At 40.8% G+C, this 21,760-nt stretch overlaps 2 protein-coding genes across 5 annotated transcripts; both read left to right on the forward strand.

Annotated features, from left to right (window-relative positions):
• Positions 1-2,545: 2,545 nt before the first annotated feature.
• Positions 2,546-21,092, forward strand: TMEM9B (TMEM9 domain family member B). Of its 4 annotated transcripts, none has more exons than XM_027115456.1 (6): positions 2,546-3,349; positions 5,663-5,754; positions 9,071-9,179; positions 11,473-11,607; positions 15,541-15,714; positions 16,187-16,655. In XM_027115456.1, the coding sequence occupies exons 1-5, from the start codon at positions 2,984-2,986 to the stop codon at positions 15,694-15,696; spliced, it is 858 nt and encodes a 285-aa protein (XP_026971257.1). In that variant the 5' UTR covers positions 2,546-2,983; the 3' UTR covers positions 15,697-15,714; positions 16,187-16,655. The 4 variants fall into 4 exon arrangements, with proteins under 4 accessions (XP_026971257.1, XP_026971256.1, XP_026971259.1 ...); XM_027115455.1 differs by lacking the exon at positions 16,187-16,655 and adding an exon at positions 20,991-21,092 and having other exon boundaries at positions 2,550-3,349; XM_027115458.1 differs by lacking the exons at positions 5,663-5,754; positions 16,187-16,655 and adding an exon at positions 20,991-21,092 and having other exon boundaries at positions 3,246-3,349.
• Positions 20,991-21,717, forward strand: ASCL3 (achaete-scute family bHLH transcription factor 3). The gene has a single exon (XM_027115460.1). It carries the CDS (start codon positions 21,006-21,008, stop codon positions 21,525-21,527), a length of 522 nt encoding a protein of 173 aa, XP_026971261.1. The 5' UTR covers positions 20,991-21,005; the 3' UTR covers positions 21,528-21,717.
• Positions 21,718-21,760: the final 43 nt, after the last annotated feature.

The raw sequence follows: 21,760 nt of genomic DNA on the forward strand, positions 1-21,760 counted from the left end.
TTACAAAGAAGTGAGAGGGCGCATACCTGGTAGGAAGGTGCACCTGAACTTATCACTCCTTAAGTGGAATAGAGTAAGGAAACATAGTCACAGGGAAGCAGGGAAAAGAGTGGGTACTAAGGCGAGTCTTGTCTGTAAACAGAACAACTCTGATGTGACCTGAAGGTCTAGGAAGACCCTAGGACAGAAAATCTCCCCTCTCCTGCCTACTGTGGTGCCCAGATCCCATCTGTACTTCTTTGGGCATCTCAGCATTGCCCTCTCATAATAATAAAGGAATAAAGTAGGGATTCAAGTAGGTACCTGATATTTGGAGACTGACCAGAGGAGCCTCTCCCATTCCTTTTCCCTTTTCCAGGTCCCCACAAACATTTATTGGTTTTTACTCTGTCCCAGTCTCCAGGTACAAAGATAATGAACAAGGCCACTGCCCTCAAAGAGTTTGCAAAATTTTGATGGAGGTTGGGAGTATAGAGGCAGATATGAAAACATAATTTTATCCTAATGGGTTAAGTTTGGAAACAGATCTGCACAAATACAGATGGAAGTGCACCTAAGTCAGGGAAGGCTTTCTAGTTGAAGAGACTCCTGACCTAAGGGGAAAGTAAGAGTTATCTAGGCATGAGCAGGGCAGAACAAGAACTGACTCCTCCACTTCCACTGTGTCACCTGGAATTACATTCCTTGTTTAGTGACATATACCCCCCCAACCTCAAACCTTTGGCTCTAGCTGTGCCAGTTCAACTCTGTCACCCCTCTCCTTACCCAGGCCTGAGTCTTCATTCAGACTCTAGCCAGGCAACTAACCATCTTATTACAGTCACTCTACTCAAGGCAGCAACATCCTATATTCTAGAACAGCTATATCTAATATAAATATTAAATTTTCTAGTAGCTACGTTTAAGAAGTAAAAAGAAACAAGTGAAATTATTTTAATAACATTTAACCTAATGCATCCAAAATATTTCAACCTTAATATAAAAACATTATTGAGATATTTTGTTTTTCATATTGTCTTTGAAATTCAGTATATATATATATATATATTTTTTTTTGGCTGCACTGGGTCTTCGTTGCTGTGCGTAGGCTTTTCTCTAGCTGCAGCGGGCTACTCTTCGGTGCGCAGGCTTCTCATCACGGTAGCTTCTCTTGTTGCAGAGCATGGGCTCTAGGCGCATGGGCTTCAGTAGTTGTAGCACACGGGCTCAGTAGTTGTGGCTCGCTGGCTCTAGAGCGCAGGCTCAGTAGTTGTGGCACACGGGCTTAGTTGCTCCGTGCATGTGGGATCCTCCCGGACCAGGGCTCGAACCCGTGTCCCCTGCATTGGCAGGCAGATTCTTAACCACTGTGCCACCAGGGAAGCCCAAGATTCAGTATATTGTACACTTACAGCATATCTCAATTCAGTCACACTTCAAGTGCTCAATTGCCACATGTGGTTAGTGACTACAATATCTGACAGTGTAACTCTAAACTTCTGCCCAGACTGAGTGTACTTGGTGAGGCACTATTATATATTTCCTCTAGGTCTCTGTACCCCGAGTCAAGGCCCTGAGAACAATTTTGAAGAACGGGAAGGCCTGTGAGGTTTCAGCCAAAGAGTAATCACTCCCTTCAGATGCTAGACCTAGACAACTAACCCAAAACTGATCTCAAACTTGCTGATAAGACAGCTTTTAGCAATCACAAATCCACAAGTGCATCACAGTCAGACACATTTGACCCCTGGTGTCTCCAGATTGTCCTCTGGCCAGCAGGACACCCGCTAAGAAAACCTGATAATTAACTAACGTAACAGCATCTTCAGAAGGCAGCCTGGAGGGGCCTTGGTGAAAAGTCATCTAGTCCTGCCATTCTGGTTCTGGTTGGGACCGGGAACCACTTGCCATGTGGGACTGAAAGGGGCTAAAAATATTTGGCGTAGCATCAGACACCTTGTGTTAGAGTCTAGCATCAACAAGAATCACATGGGAGAAAAATATTGAGAAAATTCTATCCGTTAATTAAACATTTCCACAAACTAGGAAAAGACCACCTTTTGAGTTTTGCTTAGAGAAAGGAAACACGGGGTATTCCATGAAAGCAGAATTTGAAATCCATAGGTAAGAGTTCAGTCACCTCATACTGAGACCAGAAAAGGGAAGTGTTTGGACCAAGGTCATTCAAAAAATCCGTAGAAGTTATGATGAGCCCCTGCATCCTTTCCACTACAACCCCACTGTCTCTACTAACTGAAAAATATTTTAATTGGAGACACTATGCCATCTCCAAGGTTATCCTAAATTACCCTTCAGGATGACCCGCTCTGGGAAGGATGGGTCAGTGCTCCCCGGCTTCTGACTTAGGGGACCAGCCACCTTGAATAGGATTGTAGCGCCGCGATCCCCCACCTTCTGGAATCGTGGACGGAGGAGGCTACTAGGGCGGTTCTCTCGCCAACTCCACACCTTCCGGAGGCAGGCCTGGCCCAGCCCAGCCCCTCCGCTGTTTCCCAGTTCCTGGCGGCAGGCTGGGCTTAGGCGGTCAGACCCCCAGTGGGAGGCAAGCGGGGAGCCCCAAACGGAGGCCACACCCAAGAAGGCAGCTCACAGACTGTTAGCAACTTCGCGAGGAGTGGGGTCCGGGATGCGAGTGGGCCGCAGGTCAGTACCCAAAGTGCCAGAGAGGACCTCTCGACCCTCTGACTGGGGGTGGGCATCCCGGGAAGCGATGGCTCGGCCAGTCCCATACCTGTCCCCACGCCTCACACCCGCCCCGCCGGCGCCGGCCGGGACGGGCCGCCTCTCAGCAATTCCTGGGGCTTATTAGGCTCACTCTGGGTCCGGCAACGAACTGCTCCGGCCTCGCAGGGGTCGCTCTGGCCCCGCCCCCCCGCTGACAGCCCGGGCTTGCTGGGGGGTGGGGGTGGGGGTCCTCCCTGGGCTGGAGGACCCGCTAGTGCACTGGCGGCCCACAGCCCCGCAGCCTCGGTGCCGGGGAAAGATGGCCTATCACCTCAAAGCTCCGCCGGACCCACGCTGCGCCCCCGAGAGGCCGCCTTTGCTCCTGGGGCACCGCGCAGCCTCCCGGCCTTCGCACCGGGAACCGTTTCCGGGGCGAATGGTTTTCGTAGCTGACCCGGCGCGGCCCGTGACGCGAGGGCCCAGACGGAAGTGCGGGCGGAAGAGCCGGAGCCCGAGCCGGAGCCCGACCGAGAGCAGGTCTCGGGGGCTCCGGCTGTGGGGACTGCTGGGGCTGGCAGCGATGGCGACCCTGTGGGCCGGCCTCCTTCGTCTCGGCTCCATGCTCAGCCTGTCCTGCCTGGCGCTCTCGGTGCTGCTGCTAGTGCAGCTGTCGGACGCCGCCAAGGTGAGTCCCGCCCCGCGCTCGCCCCAGACCGGAGCTCTTCCCCTGCCTCCGGCCTTGTCCACCTGCGTCCCACCCAAGTCCTCTCCCATCCCTGACAGCCCGACCCCTAGCTTCACAGCCCTGACTACCACCCGGAACCCTCCCGACGGCCAGGGAGCAGTCCAGCCTTCCCTGCTCCAGCTGTCTGACGGTCCCCGCCCGCACCCCTCCCACCCGCGGAGCTGACACCCCGCCCCAGCCCCACCCGGCCCTGACGGCGCCCAGAGTCGGGACAGCATCTCCGCCTCCTTGAATTTCCCTTCCCAGCCCCGACAGCACCCCCGCTCCCGCAAACTTGACAGCCTTTCCAACTCTAAGAGCCTTTAACTTAATACACTTGAGCTCTGACAGTCCACCGCCGCCCTCCACCGGCTTCACAGACCACTGCCCCAATTCCCCAGGCCAAAATGATAGGAAGCCCGCATCTCACAGCTGTCTTCCCTCTTAGGAACTAACTCCTCTCAACTCACCCCTGAACTCATCCCTTCCCACTGTGGGAACTTACTTCTCTTGGCAGCCTTCCTTCTCAATACGACCTACAGGAGTCTCTCTCACTGGCCTCATATCCTCACCTGACTCCCTCCAGGACCTCCTGGCCCCTTTCTTGCCTTCTCTCTTCTTGATAATTTAGAGGGTAAGGGAGGATCCAAACTACAGGAGAGGTGAGGTTGTGGCCTTCTCCCCTGCTCCATTTCTTGGCCCTTCTGGTCCCCCTCATGCTGCTATCTAGTCCCCTTCGTGCCCATACCCTCCAGACCTGTCCTTGATGAGCTAGCTCATTACTAGGGAAAACAGATGGCCTGCACATTAATGTGATGGGAAAACAGAATGACATTTTTCTTTTTTAAATTGGAGCTTTACTCTATAATACCTTTAAATATAGGGGCTGGGAAAGATGGGTGACAAGTATACAGATCAGGGGGGGTTTGGTCAGGGGTTCTTTTTTTATTGAAGTATGTAGTTAATTTACAGTGCTATGTTAGTTTCAAGTGTACAGCAAAGTAATTCAGATTCTTTTCCATTATAGGTTATTACAAGATATTGAGTTTAGTTCCCTGTGCTATACAATAGATCCTTGTTGTTTAGGTCAAGGGTTCTTTTTGAAATCTTCCCTATGTCCCTCCAGAAACAGGGGCAACGGCAAGTCTCCTGACTTTCAAAACACTGCTGGCAGCCTCTGCATATCTTCTGTCATCACTCTAAGTGGTATATTGTAACCATGTACTTGTCAGTCTCCTTTACTTGGGCATGTCCTAATTCTGGGCAGGAACCATGTCTCACACTTAACTGAATCCACCTCATTGTACACAAGTTCTGGCACAGGACAGATGCTCACTAAGTAGTTGCTCAATGAGTAAATGAATTAGCAACTCTGCCAGATATACCACCATATATAGGAGTTTTGGACCTGGTCCTCTGGAGACTAATGAGCTGCTGCCTTCTCAGATTAGATTCCCCTTTGTTGGGGAAGCATCTCCTACTCCCTCTATTCATAAATTTAGTCACCCCTTCCTCCACTTCTTGAAACTTGCTTTATCAGTAGTTGTCCTCTCTGTCTCCCAGGGATTAGAAGCAAAGTTTCCTGGGAAGGGTAGACCAAACTGATCTCAGCTACACTCACACTACTTCCCTTATGTATTGGGTTGGCCAAAAAGTTCGTTCGGTTAGTGGACATGTTCAATAAAGTTCTCTGTGAAAATGAAGAAGATGTGTTTTATTTTTACTTTAAACCGAACGAACTTTTTGGCCAACCCAGTACTTCCTTTCTAATTGTAGCTAAGTGCCTCCAAAACTTCATCCGTTCTATAGGACTCTGGCCCAACCCATTTTATCCATAGCAATACCTTTCTACCAAAGGGTGGAAGGATGGTGAGTAGAAGAATTGTGATTTGTTTTGTGAGTAATTTTTAGTTTGATATTTCCCCATCCTTCTGTAATCAGCATTCTTATCTGCAGGCGCAGCTGTCTGTCTACCTCGTCTTTCTACTAGCAGGTAGATGGTGATAACATTAGCACAATTTGATTGTCATGTGACACAAAAATGTGATTAACAAGTCACAGATACTAGATGTTATTTCAAAATAATTTTATGTAGTATATAATCATTCATTAGCATTACCAATGGCTTTTAAAAACTTGTATATCTCACAGTTATTTAAAATTTTAAATGAATGGTTTTAGAATACTTGGCGGGGATGCTTAGCACAATGTGTAAGTTGCAGTTTTTAAAAATATTGATGATGAACTGTCAACAAGTTTCTATTTTGGTTATAGAATTCTGAGGATGTCCGATGTAAATGTATCTGTCCTCCCTATAAAGATAATTCTGGGCGTATTTATAATAAGAACATATCCCAAAAAGACTGGTAAGTATTCTGGATTACTGAATTACCTGTCAAATTTCTTTCTTTGGTTGCCACTGTTAGCCCTGGATATTCATCCAATGTATTGTTTTCTCTTTAAGCAAAAGTGTTGAATTCCATTTCTATTTGAAAAAGTGAGAGTAAGGCCCTGAGTGCATGATGTAGGCCTAAAAGAATGTAGCCAAAATCCCCAGGCAGGGAGGCTTTTACATTGGGATGGGGCTGAGTTTGTGGCACCCAAACTACCCATAGCTACCCTTCTGTGTCCCCTTAAATTTTGGTCCTCCCTCTTGCTTCTCAGTGGAAGGTAAGCAAGCCTCATTTATCTGGGTCAGAGCTTTTACAATTTGTAGGTTTTGATGATATCTTGTCAGATATAGGAGACTATGTTTAAAAGTGTCAACAGGCTCAGGAAGGAATGGGAATGAGCCATGAATATCAGAGTTTACCAATTGGTGTGCTATTAATAGGTTATAGGTGTGCCAAGTCATTGATCCCTTCAGCCCTTGGCATATAATCAAGTAGGCCTGTGATGACTGGGATCCTGACTAGCTAGCCACCAGCAGCCTTCTCTGTTTATCCCAGTGGACCTTACAAATAATAGCTTTTTCTACATGTGCCGTAAAATGATTGGGAAGCAGTTATTTTGTAGCAGGATAGGTGGGCTCCTTACTCTGGACTGGGACGTTTTATGGTTTGTAATGGAAGGTTGCCAGGATAGGCCTAGAAGAAAAATAGCTCCAAATGTACTGTACTTTCACATGTGCCCGATTTCACAGCTAAATAGCCCCGAAAGTTTGAAAGCAGAATTAAATTCATTCTGTTACAATATTCCAGGCTGACTTTGAGTAAAAAAAGGCAGGCTTTGAGCATGTTTAGCTTTTCTGATGTCATTGTCTGTTCTTCCCATGATGTGCATTTAGGTTCAATCCGACATTTGGTGAGTATATTCTTGAGAACTTCTTGTGAGCTTTTGTGTTCTACTTTAAATTGTCTCATACTACAGTGATTTAGCTATTCTTCTAGGTTTTATATCAGCAAGTTACTTTATATGAAAAGAAAACTCAAATAAGTTATTCCTATAAATTTTCCAAATATATTGAGCACTTACAATCAGTTTATTATCAGTAATAGAATATGATGCCTGTTACTTGAGTGGCAAATGAACTCACTATTCAAGTGTTTAGCACTAACCTTTTCACTGACTTTTTGTTTTTCCAGGTTCACAGAGAACCGTATATCATTTATCCCTGGTTATTGGTGAAAATAGGGAGCTTTGAAAGTAAACAGTTGAAAACTAGGCTTGCTTTGGAATTTTTCTTCCCTCTCTCCCTTGCTTCCTTCCTGCAGCTTAGCCTTTTACTAGGGATAGGTTCACAGATGTCACTGAAAGTTTTTTAACTGGCTTTAGAAGGGTAGGCAAGTTATGACTAATCAAGATGTTATGGCTTTGCGAGGCTTCCAATATCTTATCTGACCCTGTATATATTTTTACCTCCTGGCCTCTCCATTTTGTCCAGTTGTTAGCTTTAATTCTTCATTGACCTATACTGTCTAACTTAAGAAAAATTTTGAGTTCTCTGGTTTGTGTTTGAGGCATGATTTGAAGCTGATAATGTCCTCCTTTTGGCACTAGGGGGAGGTGTCGCCTAGTTCCTGAAGTGGTTGTGTTCTGTATCTGGGTTCTGTGTTTACAATGAGTGGCCAGCCAGAACCAACCTTCCTGCTTCCTCTCCCATCCTGCACAGCACTCAAAATCTCCTTGTTATTAAACTGTATTTGTACTTCCAAAGAAATACTCAACACTTAAATTCCCCAAGTAATTCTTAAGTATTGTTACTAAGGCTTCTGAAGCTGAAATAGAAAACTAAGTAGGAGATAAGTCTCATTTTCCTGAGGTTCAGAGAGATACAGGGGGCCTGTCCTAGGAGGCAGGAGCCCGGGATTCTGGTCCTTTTACCTATTACTTTACTCTGACCTGTACAGGTGACCTCTCCGAGAGTGCTGGGCTGGATGACTTCTATGATTCTGAGCTAGATACCCCTGCAGTGGGATTTAGCTTCCTCTGCCTATTTTATGCCTGCATCCAGCTGGATACGTTCCTGGTCTTCTGTACATTTGGAACAAATATCACACACTTGTATGGTGTGAATTGTGGGACCTTACTCTTATTTGAAAGTCTGCCAGTTGAGACTTATTCTTTCATTACTACCTTTGTTAAAATTAAATTACCTGTTAAGGAAAACTGACTGAACTTTTATCATTTATGCCATTTTGGGTTTTCTTTCTTATGCCACAGCTCAGAGGGAACAGAACACAAAAAAAGTACGTTCTGATAGGGCAAAGGGAAAGAATCAGCCTGGAGCATTGGATGCCCTCAAGAAGGTGGGTGGAGTGAGACAGGATGCTGTGGTAGAGTTCGTGAGGCAGCTAGACATGCCTAAGGGAGAGAGCACAAGAGGGAGGGAAACTGCCCAGCAGCCAGCAGGAGGACAACAAAGCTTTGCCTGCCTTTGCTGAAGGTGATCAGGGTAGTGGGCTCTTAATAGCTGGGGAGAGTAAGAATTTAATTATTTCCTGGAATTGACAGATTTCTGGGAAAAAGATTTTTTGGTTAGGCTTGCTTATCATAAGCTGTAAATAAGTGACCTGGAAAATGGGGAGAAGATAAACGTCCAACCACAAAAACATTCAGCCTGTTATTATTTTTAGGTACTGTTGCCAGGTAGTGTTTTCATTTTAAAATATTTTTGTTGTCCTAATCCTACTTCTCCATGCTTTTTAAATAGACTTTTGCTCATTAAGAAAAGTAATTGTTTCTTACTCTGGTGTTCAGCTTTTAGAGTTTCATAATTTACCAACTGTTATGTGTGATTAGCCATTCATATACCACACTGTGGCAGTTTAGATGATATTAGTTAATTCATAAAAGAGGTAATCTCATATTTGAATAATGCTTCAGGTCACTTTAAATCATTTAAGGCAGTTTTACTCGCTAAATGAACAAGTCTAAATATGACTTGATCTGCTACGTAGTTTTCAGTCCCATTTGGGATTTTTCCCATTTTTAACTATAAATAGCACTTTTGAAAATAGCTGCTACATATGTGTCTTTATGGTTTCTTAGACTGTTAAAGCTTACCAAATTGCTAATGTTTAGAGAGGAAATGATTTCCCTTCCTTTACTGATTATTCGTTCCTTATATTCATTCTTTCATTGGGAAAGTTCAGTGATTATTCCGGATTTCAGGAAAGGTTTGATCAGTGCAAGTAGAAAATCCAGCTAGGTTTAGGCAGTATTTTATCTTTGTTTTTCCAGCGATTGCCTTCATGTTGTGGACCCCATGCCTGTGCGGGGGCCTGATGTAGAAGCATACTGTCTACGCTGTGAATGCAAATATGAGGAGAGAAGTTCTGTTACGATCAAGGTAAAAAAACAATAATCCATCTTTTCTGCTTCTGGAACAGTTTTTGTTGGTATCTAGACAAGAAAGAAAATTTTGGACATTTGAAATCTATTTAGTTACCTAAACTATTGCTCTTCCATCCTGTTCCCCAGCACCCTCTTACCCCCTCCTTTCTCATCCCCAGCCCGCACCCTAAAAGGAGCAATGGGCCTGCTCTCCGCCTGCCTCGTTGAGATGCCTTGTGCATTAATTAGGATACCTTAGATAGATGTGATATGTGAAATGGCACAAAAAAAGCCCTAAGTATAATTAGCATTTCCCAGAAAGACATTCCAGCTTCTCTGCGGGCCATGTACGCCAAAGATTAGTGAGAAAGCAGGATGATTAGACCTTCTTCTTCCTGCCCTCTCAACCCTTAGAAAAAGTTATATATAGAGTGACTGCTCTATCCTAGAAAACATCACTTCTAGATTTTAAGATTTCCTTTCTTTATCTTTTATAGGAAATGGAATGTAGATCACTCATCACAATTTGGACCTCTAATGAGTTCAGTTACTTTATTATGGTGGCTAATAGTTCTTCTCCCCAATTTTTTTATATGGAGGTCCCCATTCCTGTTGCAAAAAAAAAAAAAAGCCTCAGGGGAATCTGGGGTGCTCAGCTATGCCAGTTACAAAGACTCCTGTTGTGATTGACCCTGTGGAGAGCTCCTGCTCCAGCAGGGTACTGTCCCATAGAGAAACCATCATTGTACTTTTCTATTTTTAAACAAAATTTTTATGTATAATTTCCATACCCCAAATGTCACTCATTATAAGTGTACAATTTTATAAATTTTAGCAAATTTAAAACCAATTTTTAAAATCCAGTTTTAGGGACTTCCCTTGTGGTCCAGTGGTTAAGACTCTGCACTTCCAATGCAGGGGGCACGGGTTCAATCCCTGGTTGGGGAACTAAGATCCCACATGCCCCGCAGCCAAAAAATAAAAATAAATAAATACTTTGGGTATTGGCCCTGATAACTTTCTAAAAAAAAATTATAAAAATAAAATCCAGTCTTGGAACATGCCCATCACCCCAAAAAGATCCCTCATAACCATTTATAGTTAATCCCATTCCTACCCCCAGCCCTAGACAATCACTATTCTGCTTTGTGTGTCTACAGATCTGGACATTTCATATAAATGGAATCATAAAATATGTGGTCTTCTGTGACTGGTTTCTTTCACACAGACCTCAAAAACATGTCTCTTCATGTTGTAGCATGTATCAGTACTTAATTCCTTCTTATTACTGAATAGCATTCTATTACATGAACATACCACATTTTGTTTATCCATTCATCTGTTGATGGACATTTATTTCCAGATTTTTACTCTTATGAATAATGCTGTCATCAATATCTGCATACATGTCTTTGTGTGGATGTATGTTTTCCTTTCTCTCTGGTAGATTCCTAAGAGAGGTAAGTTTTTTTTTTTTTTTGCGGAACGCGGGCCTCTCACTGTTGTGGCCTCTCCCGTTGCGGAGCACAGGCTCCGGACGTGCAGGCTCAGCGGCCGTGGCTCACGGGCCCAGCCACTCCGCGGCATGTGGGATCTTCCCAGACCGGGGCACGAACCCGTGTCCCCTGAATCGGCAGGTGGACTCTCAACCACTGCGCCACCAGGGAAGCCCTATATTTAATTTTTTAAGAGACTGCCAGGTTGTATTCTAAAGTAGTTGTACCATTTTACATTCTCACCAGTAACATATGAGGGTTAAGTTTCTGTACATCCTCGCTAACATTTGGTATTGACTGTCTTTAACTGTAGCCATTCTAGTGGGAGGTGTCACACTGTACTGCTTGATACCACACGAATTAAGATCTCAAGAAAATCATGTGCCTAAAATGTATTTTTGTATATCTAAATTGATCTAAAGCAGTATGCTCTTGAAATTCATCTGAATTACATTTTCTGTTAGGGATCCTAACAGAAAGTGGTCTTGACTGCAGTGCTGTTGAATCTAGGACACTGTATTCAGGTGAAAAAAGAGAACTGCTGTGCTAGCAGTGGTGCAAATGATTAGCAGTAGGTGAAGATGGAATTTGAAGACTCGTGAAAAGATCCCAAAGGCAAAATGCTTTCTTTCCTTTTTTTCTATAAATAATACTTTGGTGAAGAGTTGAGTTTATTTCTTATGTTGGAATCTGGTTTGTATAGAAATCCTATATGCTTAACAGATCAGTCTTCACTATGGCTTCAGCATTATTATACAAAATTCAGATTTCTTGGCTTGAACAGAGATACAACTTATTTTCAATTTCCTTTAGGTTACCATTATAATTTATCTCTCCATTTTGGGCCTTCTGCTTCTGTACATGGTATATCTTACTCTGGTTGAGCCCATACTGAAGAGACGCCTATTTGGACATTCACAATTGATACAGAGCGATGATGATGTTGGGGTAAGTTCTTAGCATGCCCTAGGTGTTCAAGGCCAGTCTCTGTCATCATCTGATATAAAGTGCATGTAAAGAGTAGTTACATAATAGATGTCCCTATCTGGAGCAGATCCTGCACCAGAGAACCTAAAGACAATTCTAATATTAGTGTATGTCTCTTTATGAGGAAATTGCTCTGTAAAGCCATAAATGTGGTGGTTTGACCGATGATCCTTGGTGAGTGTGCTGTACAAGGCTTTGCCTTTCACTACCAAGGGCACAATTTTCATTGCCTTTTCCTGTTTACATTGAGAAAAGCATCGGAGATAGTCTTCTTCCTAGGCTCCTGCCTGAACACCTTTCCTGTCAACATCACCAAATATTTTAAAAGGCAAAGAGGCTTTAGTGAAGGGAAGCATGAAAACCATAACGTTCTTTACTTAATGAAGTACAGCTTGATAACCTGCTGATGTTTTATATTTCCTGTTTTCCTCCTTCTTTAAAAAAATCTGTGATCTTTAACTCTAGAGAAAAATAAAACCATCACTCCTGATTCTCTTCCTATCTTTAAAACACATTCATATTTGTATATATAATAATATTACTTCACTCAAAACCTTTGAGAAATTGACATAGTCCGCAAATTTGTTATTCAGTATGGCTTAGAGAATTATATTGTTTGTTTTGTCATTATCCTGTTTGGGTTTGTTTCCAAATTTTCCACTATTTCATTATTACATATATAATATTCTTTAGAAATTACTTTTTATTTTGGATTACTTTATTGAACTATGTTTCTTAAAGTGAATAAAATTTAGTAGAGTGTCAAGAATCAATTCCAAAAGCCAAAGCCAGGATAAAGCCTTGCCAGTCACAGTCAAAAGTCCTTTTACTCTGGAATGGCTTGTGGACCCATTGGTAAAAGATGAGAAAGGGGATCCCGAATGAATGGCTTAAGTTATAATTACAGAGCCTGCTTGTCTCATGAATATCGATATTGAATACTCAGCTTAATTTGAGCAAGATTTCATTTTTGTTTTGTGAAGAACTTTCATAGAAATACCTCTCTTTGCCTCTTTCCCTTTGCTTCCTTTAGTAATTCAACCAACACATAACAAGTAACTTTTCCATATCAGGAAGAATTAGAGTCTCAAATACTGTTCCCATGTTAATTTTCATTCACATACAACATTTCCCATTGATATTTTGGGTCAGATGATTGTTTGTTGTAGGGAGCTGTCCTGTTCACTGCATGATATCTAATAGCATCCCTGACCTCTGCCCACTAGAAGCCTCATCCCAATCATGACAATCAAAAATGCCCACAGACATTGCCAAATGTTCCTGGGGGTCAAAATCACCCCCAGTGAGAACTACTAACATATGAAGACGTTATGTATCAAAGGCCACCTAAACCATTTCATTATAGGCACAGAGACAGAAACTGTGACTTAAACTACATCCCTTATAGCATTAAATATCTGGTTCCTGATTTTAGGGATAGACAATATTAATGTAATACACAGAGCATAAAAGAAATGGATGTACAAATGTATAGATAAAAACATGTAGGAAAGGCATTTGATGGGACCATGTGCTTAGTAACCATTTTGTTCACCAGAGATTGATTCTGTGAGCATGTCGATCATGTGAGAACATTGTCTTGAGAGGCCTGGCTGACTTTTGCATATCAGTTTGCATATCAGTTAAATTGATTCTGGGCAGAGAGAGGTTTTCTAAACACAGGTATGAATTTATGGTAACAACTCCGTTCAAAAAGAAGTTCAATTTAAATTCCTACAATTGTTGCTAATCCAAGATGATAGTTCTTCACTCTTTATGTGCCTTTATACATGCTTTTGTTAAATTCTCAGTTAAATTCTGTTTTAATTTTTTCCATTTTTGTTGGGTGTAAAGTACTTTGAATCAAGTGAGAGTTAGCACAAATAGTTAAGAAGCTCACTGCAAGTAGTCACAATAGTTACTGTGTTATATATCCACGACACATCATTACTATTATCAAAGCATTACATTAAAACATGTTTTGTACTTATTGTAATTTTATCAGGTATAAAAAGTGCAAACATATATAAAGAGTAAATCTCTATTTGCATTCTCCTGGCATCCATGACTATGAGCAGCTAGTTCAGTCTTGTTCTGATGGATGGAGAATAGGCCAGAAGGATTAACTGTGTGTTTAGTCCTTTAAATTTGTTCCTTAAGAAGATGTTTCTCTCCCTACCTTGAAGAGTAGATAACAGGACTATGAAATTGAGAAGCACTCTGCTGGTAAAGTACATCCTTCTTCCCAGTCTTGTTTATGTCAAAACAAACCAATGGTAATAATGTTTTATATACAAGTTCACTGAAGCACCATATTCGGATAGTGTCATTTTAATCTACCTGAACAAAATCAGTGTGGTAAGATATGACACAAAGTCACGTTTAGGGAAGCTAAGACTTGTGCTTGTGCTCATTTGTTAGATGACCTTGGATCGGTTTATTTCCTCATGGGAAATAAAGTAATCTAACAACATTAGCTGCCTTCCTCTTTCCTAATGTTCTTTCTTACATCTTTGAAACATTTGAACTTTGTGGAATTGTTTTTATTATTTTCATTTGTAAGGTTAAAAAAAGAATGGGGTTTGCACAAGATATTACCTAAATTAAGTGAAAAGTTGAAGCAATTTTGGTAAAGAAGGCAGGGATAGATTCTTTACAGAAAACTCTTTGATGTCTTTGAAATGTTGACATTATATAAATATCTTGCTCTAAAAAGAAGACCAGGTGTTAAAACACTGTTTAGTTATAGTTTTATATATATAGTTATGCAGTTATGTATAGCTTTCCATAGACACGCTGACTGCTGCCCTGGGTATATAATAGAGCTTTTGCAAACATGCAAAACAATATTGTTTCTTTCTGAGAGGCGAAGTTTAAGAGGTCTGACTTGTGACTTTTATCCTATGTTGGAACATTTAGGAGCTTTGCTAACCCAGGTTCAGGAAAAAGAGATCAAGGAAAAGGCAAACAAAAGCAATAAATTAGTACTGAATGCCTTTTGTCATTTAGGCAGCTGTGTTTATATCTCATGCATAGATAGATAAGCATGGTGGTTTCCTGTGTAACGACTACAAACATCAGTGGCTTTGGTTTACTTTGACCAGGACAGGTTCGTTTTCTACAGATACCTGGGTGACCCTTCAATGGCCTCTTTCCTAATGCGGCAGCTAACATGGAAGCTACTGTGTGCTTAGCAATGAAAGATTCAAGTCTTTACCAAATAGAAATGCTGAAGTAATAATTCCTTACTGTACTTAGCACTAGAGGGTAATTGTAGCACTTGAGCTATGTCTCTGTTCATTACAGATTGGGGAAGGGGGGAAATGTAGGTGTTGAGGGCATAAGAAGAGATGGAAACCAACCAAGATAGGATCCAGTCAACTCATCTCCCAGGATGAATGTGGCCCCAAGCTGGCAAGTAAAAATTCTAATATAATGGGAGTCAGGAAATTAAAAGATAGGAGTTTCCTCAGCCACAGATTAGCTATATAGTATTGAATAAAACAAGGAAAAGCCCCACTTTCTGTATCTGTAACATATAGATATTAACATGCAAAATAGATTTTCTTTCCACCACTCATCAAGACGGGCTTCTCTTTAACGTAAATGACCACTGTCTTTGTCTTGATCCCAACTTCTTAAGGGAATGTCTTTGGAAATGGTGACTCATGGGAACTTTGCACAAATACCTCCTCATCGCTTATTTTACTTGAACCAACTATTTCTGTAGTTGAGTTCATCCTGCTTCTGGTAGTTGAGTGCCTAAGAGTGCTTGGCCAAATTAGATGGTCTGTTTGAAAAGGCCAGCTGCTCCTATCTCCGTGGCTGGATAACTGTGTGTGTGTGTTTTACACGGACCATACTGTCTGATGTTCTCCATTCCTGGACTTTCAGGATCACCAGCCTTTTGCAAATGCCCACGATGTGCTGGCCCGCTCCCGCAGTCGAGCCAATGTGCTGAATAAAGTAGAGTATGCCCAGCAGCGTTGGAAGCTTCAAGTTCAAGAGCAGCGAAAATCCGTCTTTGACCGTCATGTTGTCCTCAGCTAATTGGGAATCGAATTCAAGGTGACTAGAAAGAAATAAGGCAGACAATGGGAAAAAATTGACTGAGTTTTCCTGGGTTTTGTGTTAATGCCCTGTTGATTTCACTAACTCTTGCTGGAAAATTCGAAACTGGAAACAAAAACATGCTTGGTATTTTCTTTTCTTGTTAATGTATTAATGGAGGCATTTTTTAAAGCACATGCCTCAAACAACGTTAGCCTTTTCCTATTTGTGACTTTTACTAATAAAAATATGTCTGCCTGTAAATTATCTTGAAGTCCTTTACCTGGAAAAAGCACTCTCATTTTTACCACACAGTTTTAATTTGGTTTTCAAGATAATTTTCAGGGGTGGTTTTTGTGTGGTGTTTTTTGTTTTTGTTTTTGTTTTTGGCAGAGTAGGGGAGGGATACGTGGGAAGTGCTTAACATAACTTTTCTCAAGTCACTTTACTAAACAATCGTTGTAAATAGACTTTGCCTTTTATTTTCAAGTTTCATTTATATTTTGAAGTCTGCCAGCCTCATCAAAGCCCTGACTTACCTATTTGAATTTTGCACTGACTATATTATCTGGACATCTGGTTGGCCTGTGGCTGCACTTCATGGTAAATTGGATCTGAAATGCCTGGTGGCTCTTCATAAGATGCAGGTTTTCTTCATGTACTGTGATGTCTGATGCAATGCATCCTAGAACAAAGTGGCCATTCACTAGTTTACTCTAATGAATAAACATAGTCTTGGTGTGTGGTCTTTCTCATCTTCTTCTAGTATCTTTAAGGATGAATCCTAAGGACTTGGACACTTGCAATAAAGAAATTTTCTTTTAAACCCAAGCCTCCCTGGATTGATGACGTACACATATTTGTCAGCATCTCCAGTCAGGTTGAGAGGCAGCTGTTTGAGCTGTAGTGTGTACAGCTTTGAACTAGCACTGGAGTTCCAGTTGCCTCCCTCTGAAAGGTATAGCAGTTATTGGATAACTGGCTTTTTTCTTCCTATGTCCTCTTTGAAATGTAACAATAAAAATAATTTTTGAAAAACTTTTTTTCATATTCTTTTCTATTATGGTTTATCACAGGATATTGAATATAGTCCCTTGTGCTATACAGTAGGACTTTGTTGTTTATCCATTCTATATTATAATAGTTTGCATCTGCTAATCCCAAACTCCCAATCCATCCCTCCCTCACTCCCCTCCCCCTTGGCAACAACAAATTTGTTCTCTATGTCTGTGTATCTGTTTGTTTCATAGATAAGTTCCTTTGTGTCATATTTTAGATTCCACATGTAAGTGATATCATATGGTATTCAGACAATGGAATATTATTCAGTGCTAAAAAGAAATGAGCTATCAAGCCACAAAAATATGTGGAGGAACCTTAAATAAATATTACTAAGTGAAAGAAGCCAATCTGAAAAGGCTATTTACTATACGATTCCAACTATATGACATCCTGAAAAAGGCAAAACTATGGAGTAAAAAAAAAATCAGTATATAATATGTCATTATACATTTGTCAAATTCCATAGAATTGCACAACACCAAGAGTGAACCGTAATGTAAACCATGGGCTTTGAGTGATAATGATGTGTCAGTATTGGTTTATCACTTGTAACAAATATATCATTCTGGGGCTGGCTTATTGGTAGTAGAGGAGAATGTGCATATATGTAAGAGTAGGAGGTAAATGGGAACTATGTACTTTCTGCCCAGTTTGCTGTGCATCTGCAACTGCTCTGAAAATAGTTTATTTAGAAGGAAAAAATTTTTAATAGATATATAATAAAATGGAGGTTCATACTGAGCTTCCTGGTTATGGCCTTAATCTCTGTTTTAAAAATATTGGCGAATATTTGCACATTATGAGATTATTACTTAAAGATATTTTCCATAAATAATTTTGATATAAGATTATATAACTCAGATAAATGGGGGGGCATTCTTTTTATAAAAGAATTTGTTACAAGAGTCCAATTTTGCAAGCAAAGCTTTCTATTTAGTTTTGTTGTATGTTGTCATATCTACATATTAGGTAGAGAAAACAGATAAACCAGACTGAGCAGTTCTGTTTAACTGTAAGCTATTTTGCATGTTGTTACTAAATGATCACCTATAAATCAGTTTAAGTCTGACTCAGCCCAAAGTACAGCCTCTCGGCAACAAAATTCAGGTAAGAGACTCTTCTCCAGAGTGGCCCGTGGGGGAGAATAAAAACATGGTTTTTAAGAAAATCCCTAGGCACGGTTGATAAATGATGAATTTTTTCAGCTATCTGATTATTCCATTATCTTAAACTATCAAATATGCTTATATGTTGAAAGAGTCAGTTTTGCTGATGATTCAGTCATCTGGAGGAGCGGAAAGTGTTTTTGGGTTTGGAAGTCAGGAGATTTAGGTTCTGACCTCTGCTCTGCTACTAGCTCTGCAACAATTATGAGGGATTGGATAAGAGGATTTCTAAGGTTTCTCTAGGCCTAATGTTCAGTAATTCAATTATATGTGCAGTTGTAGCTTTTTGTTTTTTCCATGCTAGATATTTGTAATGTCTCAGAAAGTTGAAGCTTTTATGCTCAGCAGAGCATCTAGAATCTCTTAGAATTTTATCATTAAGACCTCATCATTTATTTCCCAGAAGAGTTCTAAGACAGACACCTGAGATTTTCCCTAAAAGGCAGGTGCATTTGTTAGCTATGCGTGTATCTGGCTTTGGAGCCACAGCACTTACAGCCTGTGTGGCTCTCTTTTAAAACCTTTACTCAGTGTCTACAAACATGTCCAGCTGCCACTAGACTTCCTATCTTGATCCTCTTCGCTACTGCCTTTTTCATTCTATCACTGTTGTTGTTAAATTTTCTTCTTTGAAAAAAGGATCATTTAAATGCTGCTACATTGATTGGTGAACTTTTTGGAAATGCTCAATAGAAAAGGCTTTCTCATCAGTGTGTCTCCAAAGACACCAGGCTCTTTTTCCAAGAATTATGCAACGTCTTGTTAAAACCTAGAAACTATTAATTACCTGTTGTGTATACAAATTACTCAGATTTCATCTGGGTCAAGGCTTAAGATATTGTTAAAATTATCAGTCAGGATGAACTATACTGAAAGAATTCTGTGTGTAATTAGCTTTGATGACATCTGCTTTACTTTTTGGAACCCTGTTGTATCAGTTCTGGCTCGTTAGCTATAGGCAGAAATAAGGTGCTGATGTTCTCAGAAATGTAGTAATAGGGGCTCCATACCCATTGTGCCATCATCTCCCAACTTCTGCCATACACATCCTTTATCTCTTACCCTCTAGAATTCTTGGCTCGAGAATTTCCCAACTCTTTTTCTCAGCAACTTTTTCTTTTTGACAGAATCTTGGCTAGTTTGTAATCCAGAGATTTTCATTTTATGTTAGTTATTTTAGGCCATTGGATCAGTAATTTGGAATCTTTCATTTCCTCTGTTTTGATTTTTAATTGGACCTATGGCACTTATCTCATTCCCTCACCACCACACTTCTATTAGGAAGAGCTTTTCCTGGCATTTATTCCTTTTTCAGCCTTTTTCACCATGACATTATAACCCTCCCCACCACTCACATTTCCCACCCCTCATCCGCTATCCCCCATCTCCTACCGCTCTTTCTGGTTCCAGAGTCATTTGTCTTTTCTGTAACCATACTTGATAGGATAGGTTTTTTCACAAGAATTGTAATACACTTTATTGCACTTGACTTCTGGTGCTTAGAGACTGCTCCTGTCATTACATAGTGCAGCCTGCAGAGTTTTGTTTTTCTCAGGTAGAGAAACAAGTGCCAGTGTTTACCTAATCTTGCCCTTAAACATTAGGGCTGGGTTTTTTGTGGAAAAAGAAAGCCACCTTTCCTTCTTTTCTGAAAGCCCAAAATTAGATTTCATGTGGCTTTTCCTTTTCCATTTTGGGTATGTTCTTCATCTCTCAACAGATGTGCTTTGGATAGATCAATGTTTGATTTTCCAGTGTTAGGGAAAATATAGGCCAGGTTTTCTATAAGGTGCAGGTGAGAAAGGGATGCTGCACAAGTATTCATCTGTTAAGAAACGAAACAGGAAAAGAACTAATACCTAGTGCATTATGTATTTTTTTTTTCATTTAATCCTCACAGCCACCCTGCAGAATAGTTGATATCTCAGTTGGACATAGGAATAAGCCAGAGCTCAGAAAGGTTAAGAAATTTGCCTAAGGACACACAGCTAAGAAGAGGCAAAGCCAAGATTGAAACTTGAGAATGTTAATGACTGAAAGAAAAACGTTCTTTTCCTACAGCACTTCCTTGACTTCCAGTTAACTAGTTACACTGTAATGTTCCTGTGAAATCCGTTGTGACCACATTATTACAGTCAAAGGCAAAAAGTAATGGTAGTGTAATAAATAAGCTGGATGCAGGCCTATTCAGAAGAAGGGAATGTGTTGATATGAGACATCTTAGAGTATTATACTTTAAGTTCCATGGAAAAAAAACCCTAAATACAGATGCACTTAATATATTTAAAGTTCTAAGTAAAAATATGTTAATTGACCATGTTTTAAATGTGTTAGGGGAGTTTCTCATTAAGGGAATCTTACAGTGAATTTTTAAGAGCAAATGATTCCTTTTTTATTTTTATTTTCAGTTTTGCCCCCGGCATATCAGGTATCGTTTAAGAAGGCTATGCCTGTGAGGTTGCATGATCACTAACTAGTTTGTAATTTCTCCAACACGTATTTGAATATCGTGGTGTTTCAGTGTTTCCCAAACATCAGTATTTGCATACACCTTCACAATCTTCATTATATTAGTGTTCCACCTGTACTGCTATTTACTTACTATTTTCTGTAAATCAATTTACATTTTTTACTCAAGTAGCTTTATTTTTAAAAGAGACTTTGTATCACTACTGTAAATGTGAAATCAGTATAATTCACAATAAATAGAAATTAATAGTAAAATATTATTAGATTCTAGCTAGATACTATTCCTGTTGAAGGCTTCCATCTGAGGAGGATTAGAAAGCATTCTAGTAGTATGGAAAACACACTCTCAATCAGACTAAAGATATATCCTTGTAATCATAAGGACTGAAAGGAAATAACTTTCTCACAAGGCAAGTCAATGTTATTTCATGCTGTTTCTGTGTACCATCAAAAATCCTACCCAAAGAATGTTGTAACCCCATCAAGTTTTCAGAATGAGCTCAGAAACTATTCATCAAAGCAGAAAAGTCTCTAATCTCTGTCGATATCTGTTCTCTTTTGATCTGGCCAAATTAATAAACTTGGTTCTGTTTCCAGGCTAAAGAGGAAACGATGGACAATAGAAGCTACTCCAATCTGCCAGACAAACTGCCTGTCTCCTCTGATTCCACCCACTTGCCACTGACCAGGTCCTTCTATCTGGACCCCATGATCATGTTCCACCTGTACCCTGAGGGCCCGGTGCCATCTCTTTACTCTGAAGACCCGCCATTGCTGCCTTTTTCCAGTGACTCTCTGATCATGGAAGATTATGGGGAACCCTGCGCCTTCTCCTTCCCAATGCCTTATCCAAATTACAGAAGGTGTGAAGACTCCTACAGGCCAGCCTTTATCCAGAAAAGGAATGAGCGGGAAAGGCAGCGTGTGAAATGTGTCAATGAAGGCTATGCCCAGCTCCGACATCATCTGCCAGAGGAGTACTTGGAGACACGACTCAGCAAAGTGGAAACCCTCAGAGCCGCAATCAAGTACATTAATTACTTGCAGTCCCTTCTGTACCTTGATGAGGCTGAGGCCAAGAATAACCCCAGGAAAAGATTCCTCCATAATGGCAGCCACCAGCCGCCACACTGACCCCATTTTCAGAATCATTTGATTCCGTGTTTCTAAATAGAAACATAATTTCACAAAATGTGGTCCCTTACATCATGTGATAGTTTTCCTAATGGAATCTCTGGGTGGGCAGATAATAGTTCAAATGCTAAGTTGTGTTGGATATTTCTTACCTGGGTTTCAGATGTACTAAACTATCTTATTGAGAAAACACTTCTTAACCTTTGGTAATTTCTTTCAAGAACTTTAGGGAA

This window comes from Aethalodelphis obliquidens, unplaced genomic scaffold (assembly GCF_003676395.1).
Source record: "Aethalodelphis obliquidens isolate GAN/ISIS:26980383/991018 unplaced genomic scaffold, ASM367639v1 scaffold14, whole genome shotgun sequence".
NCBI classification, from domain to species: Eukaryota; Metazoa; Chordata; class Mammalia; order Artiodactyla; family Delphinidae; genus Aethalodelphis; species Aethalodelphis obliquidens.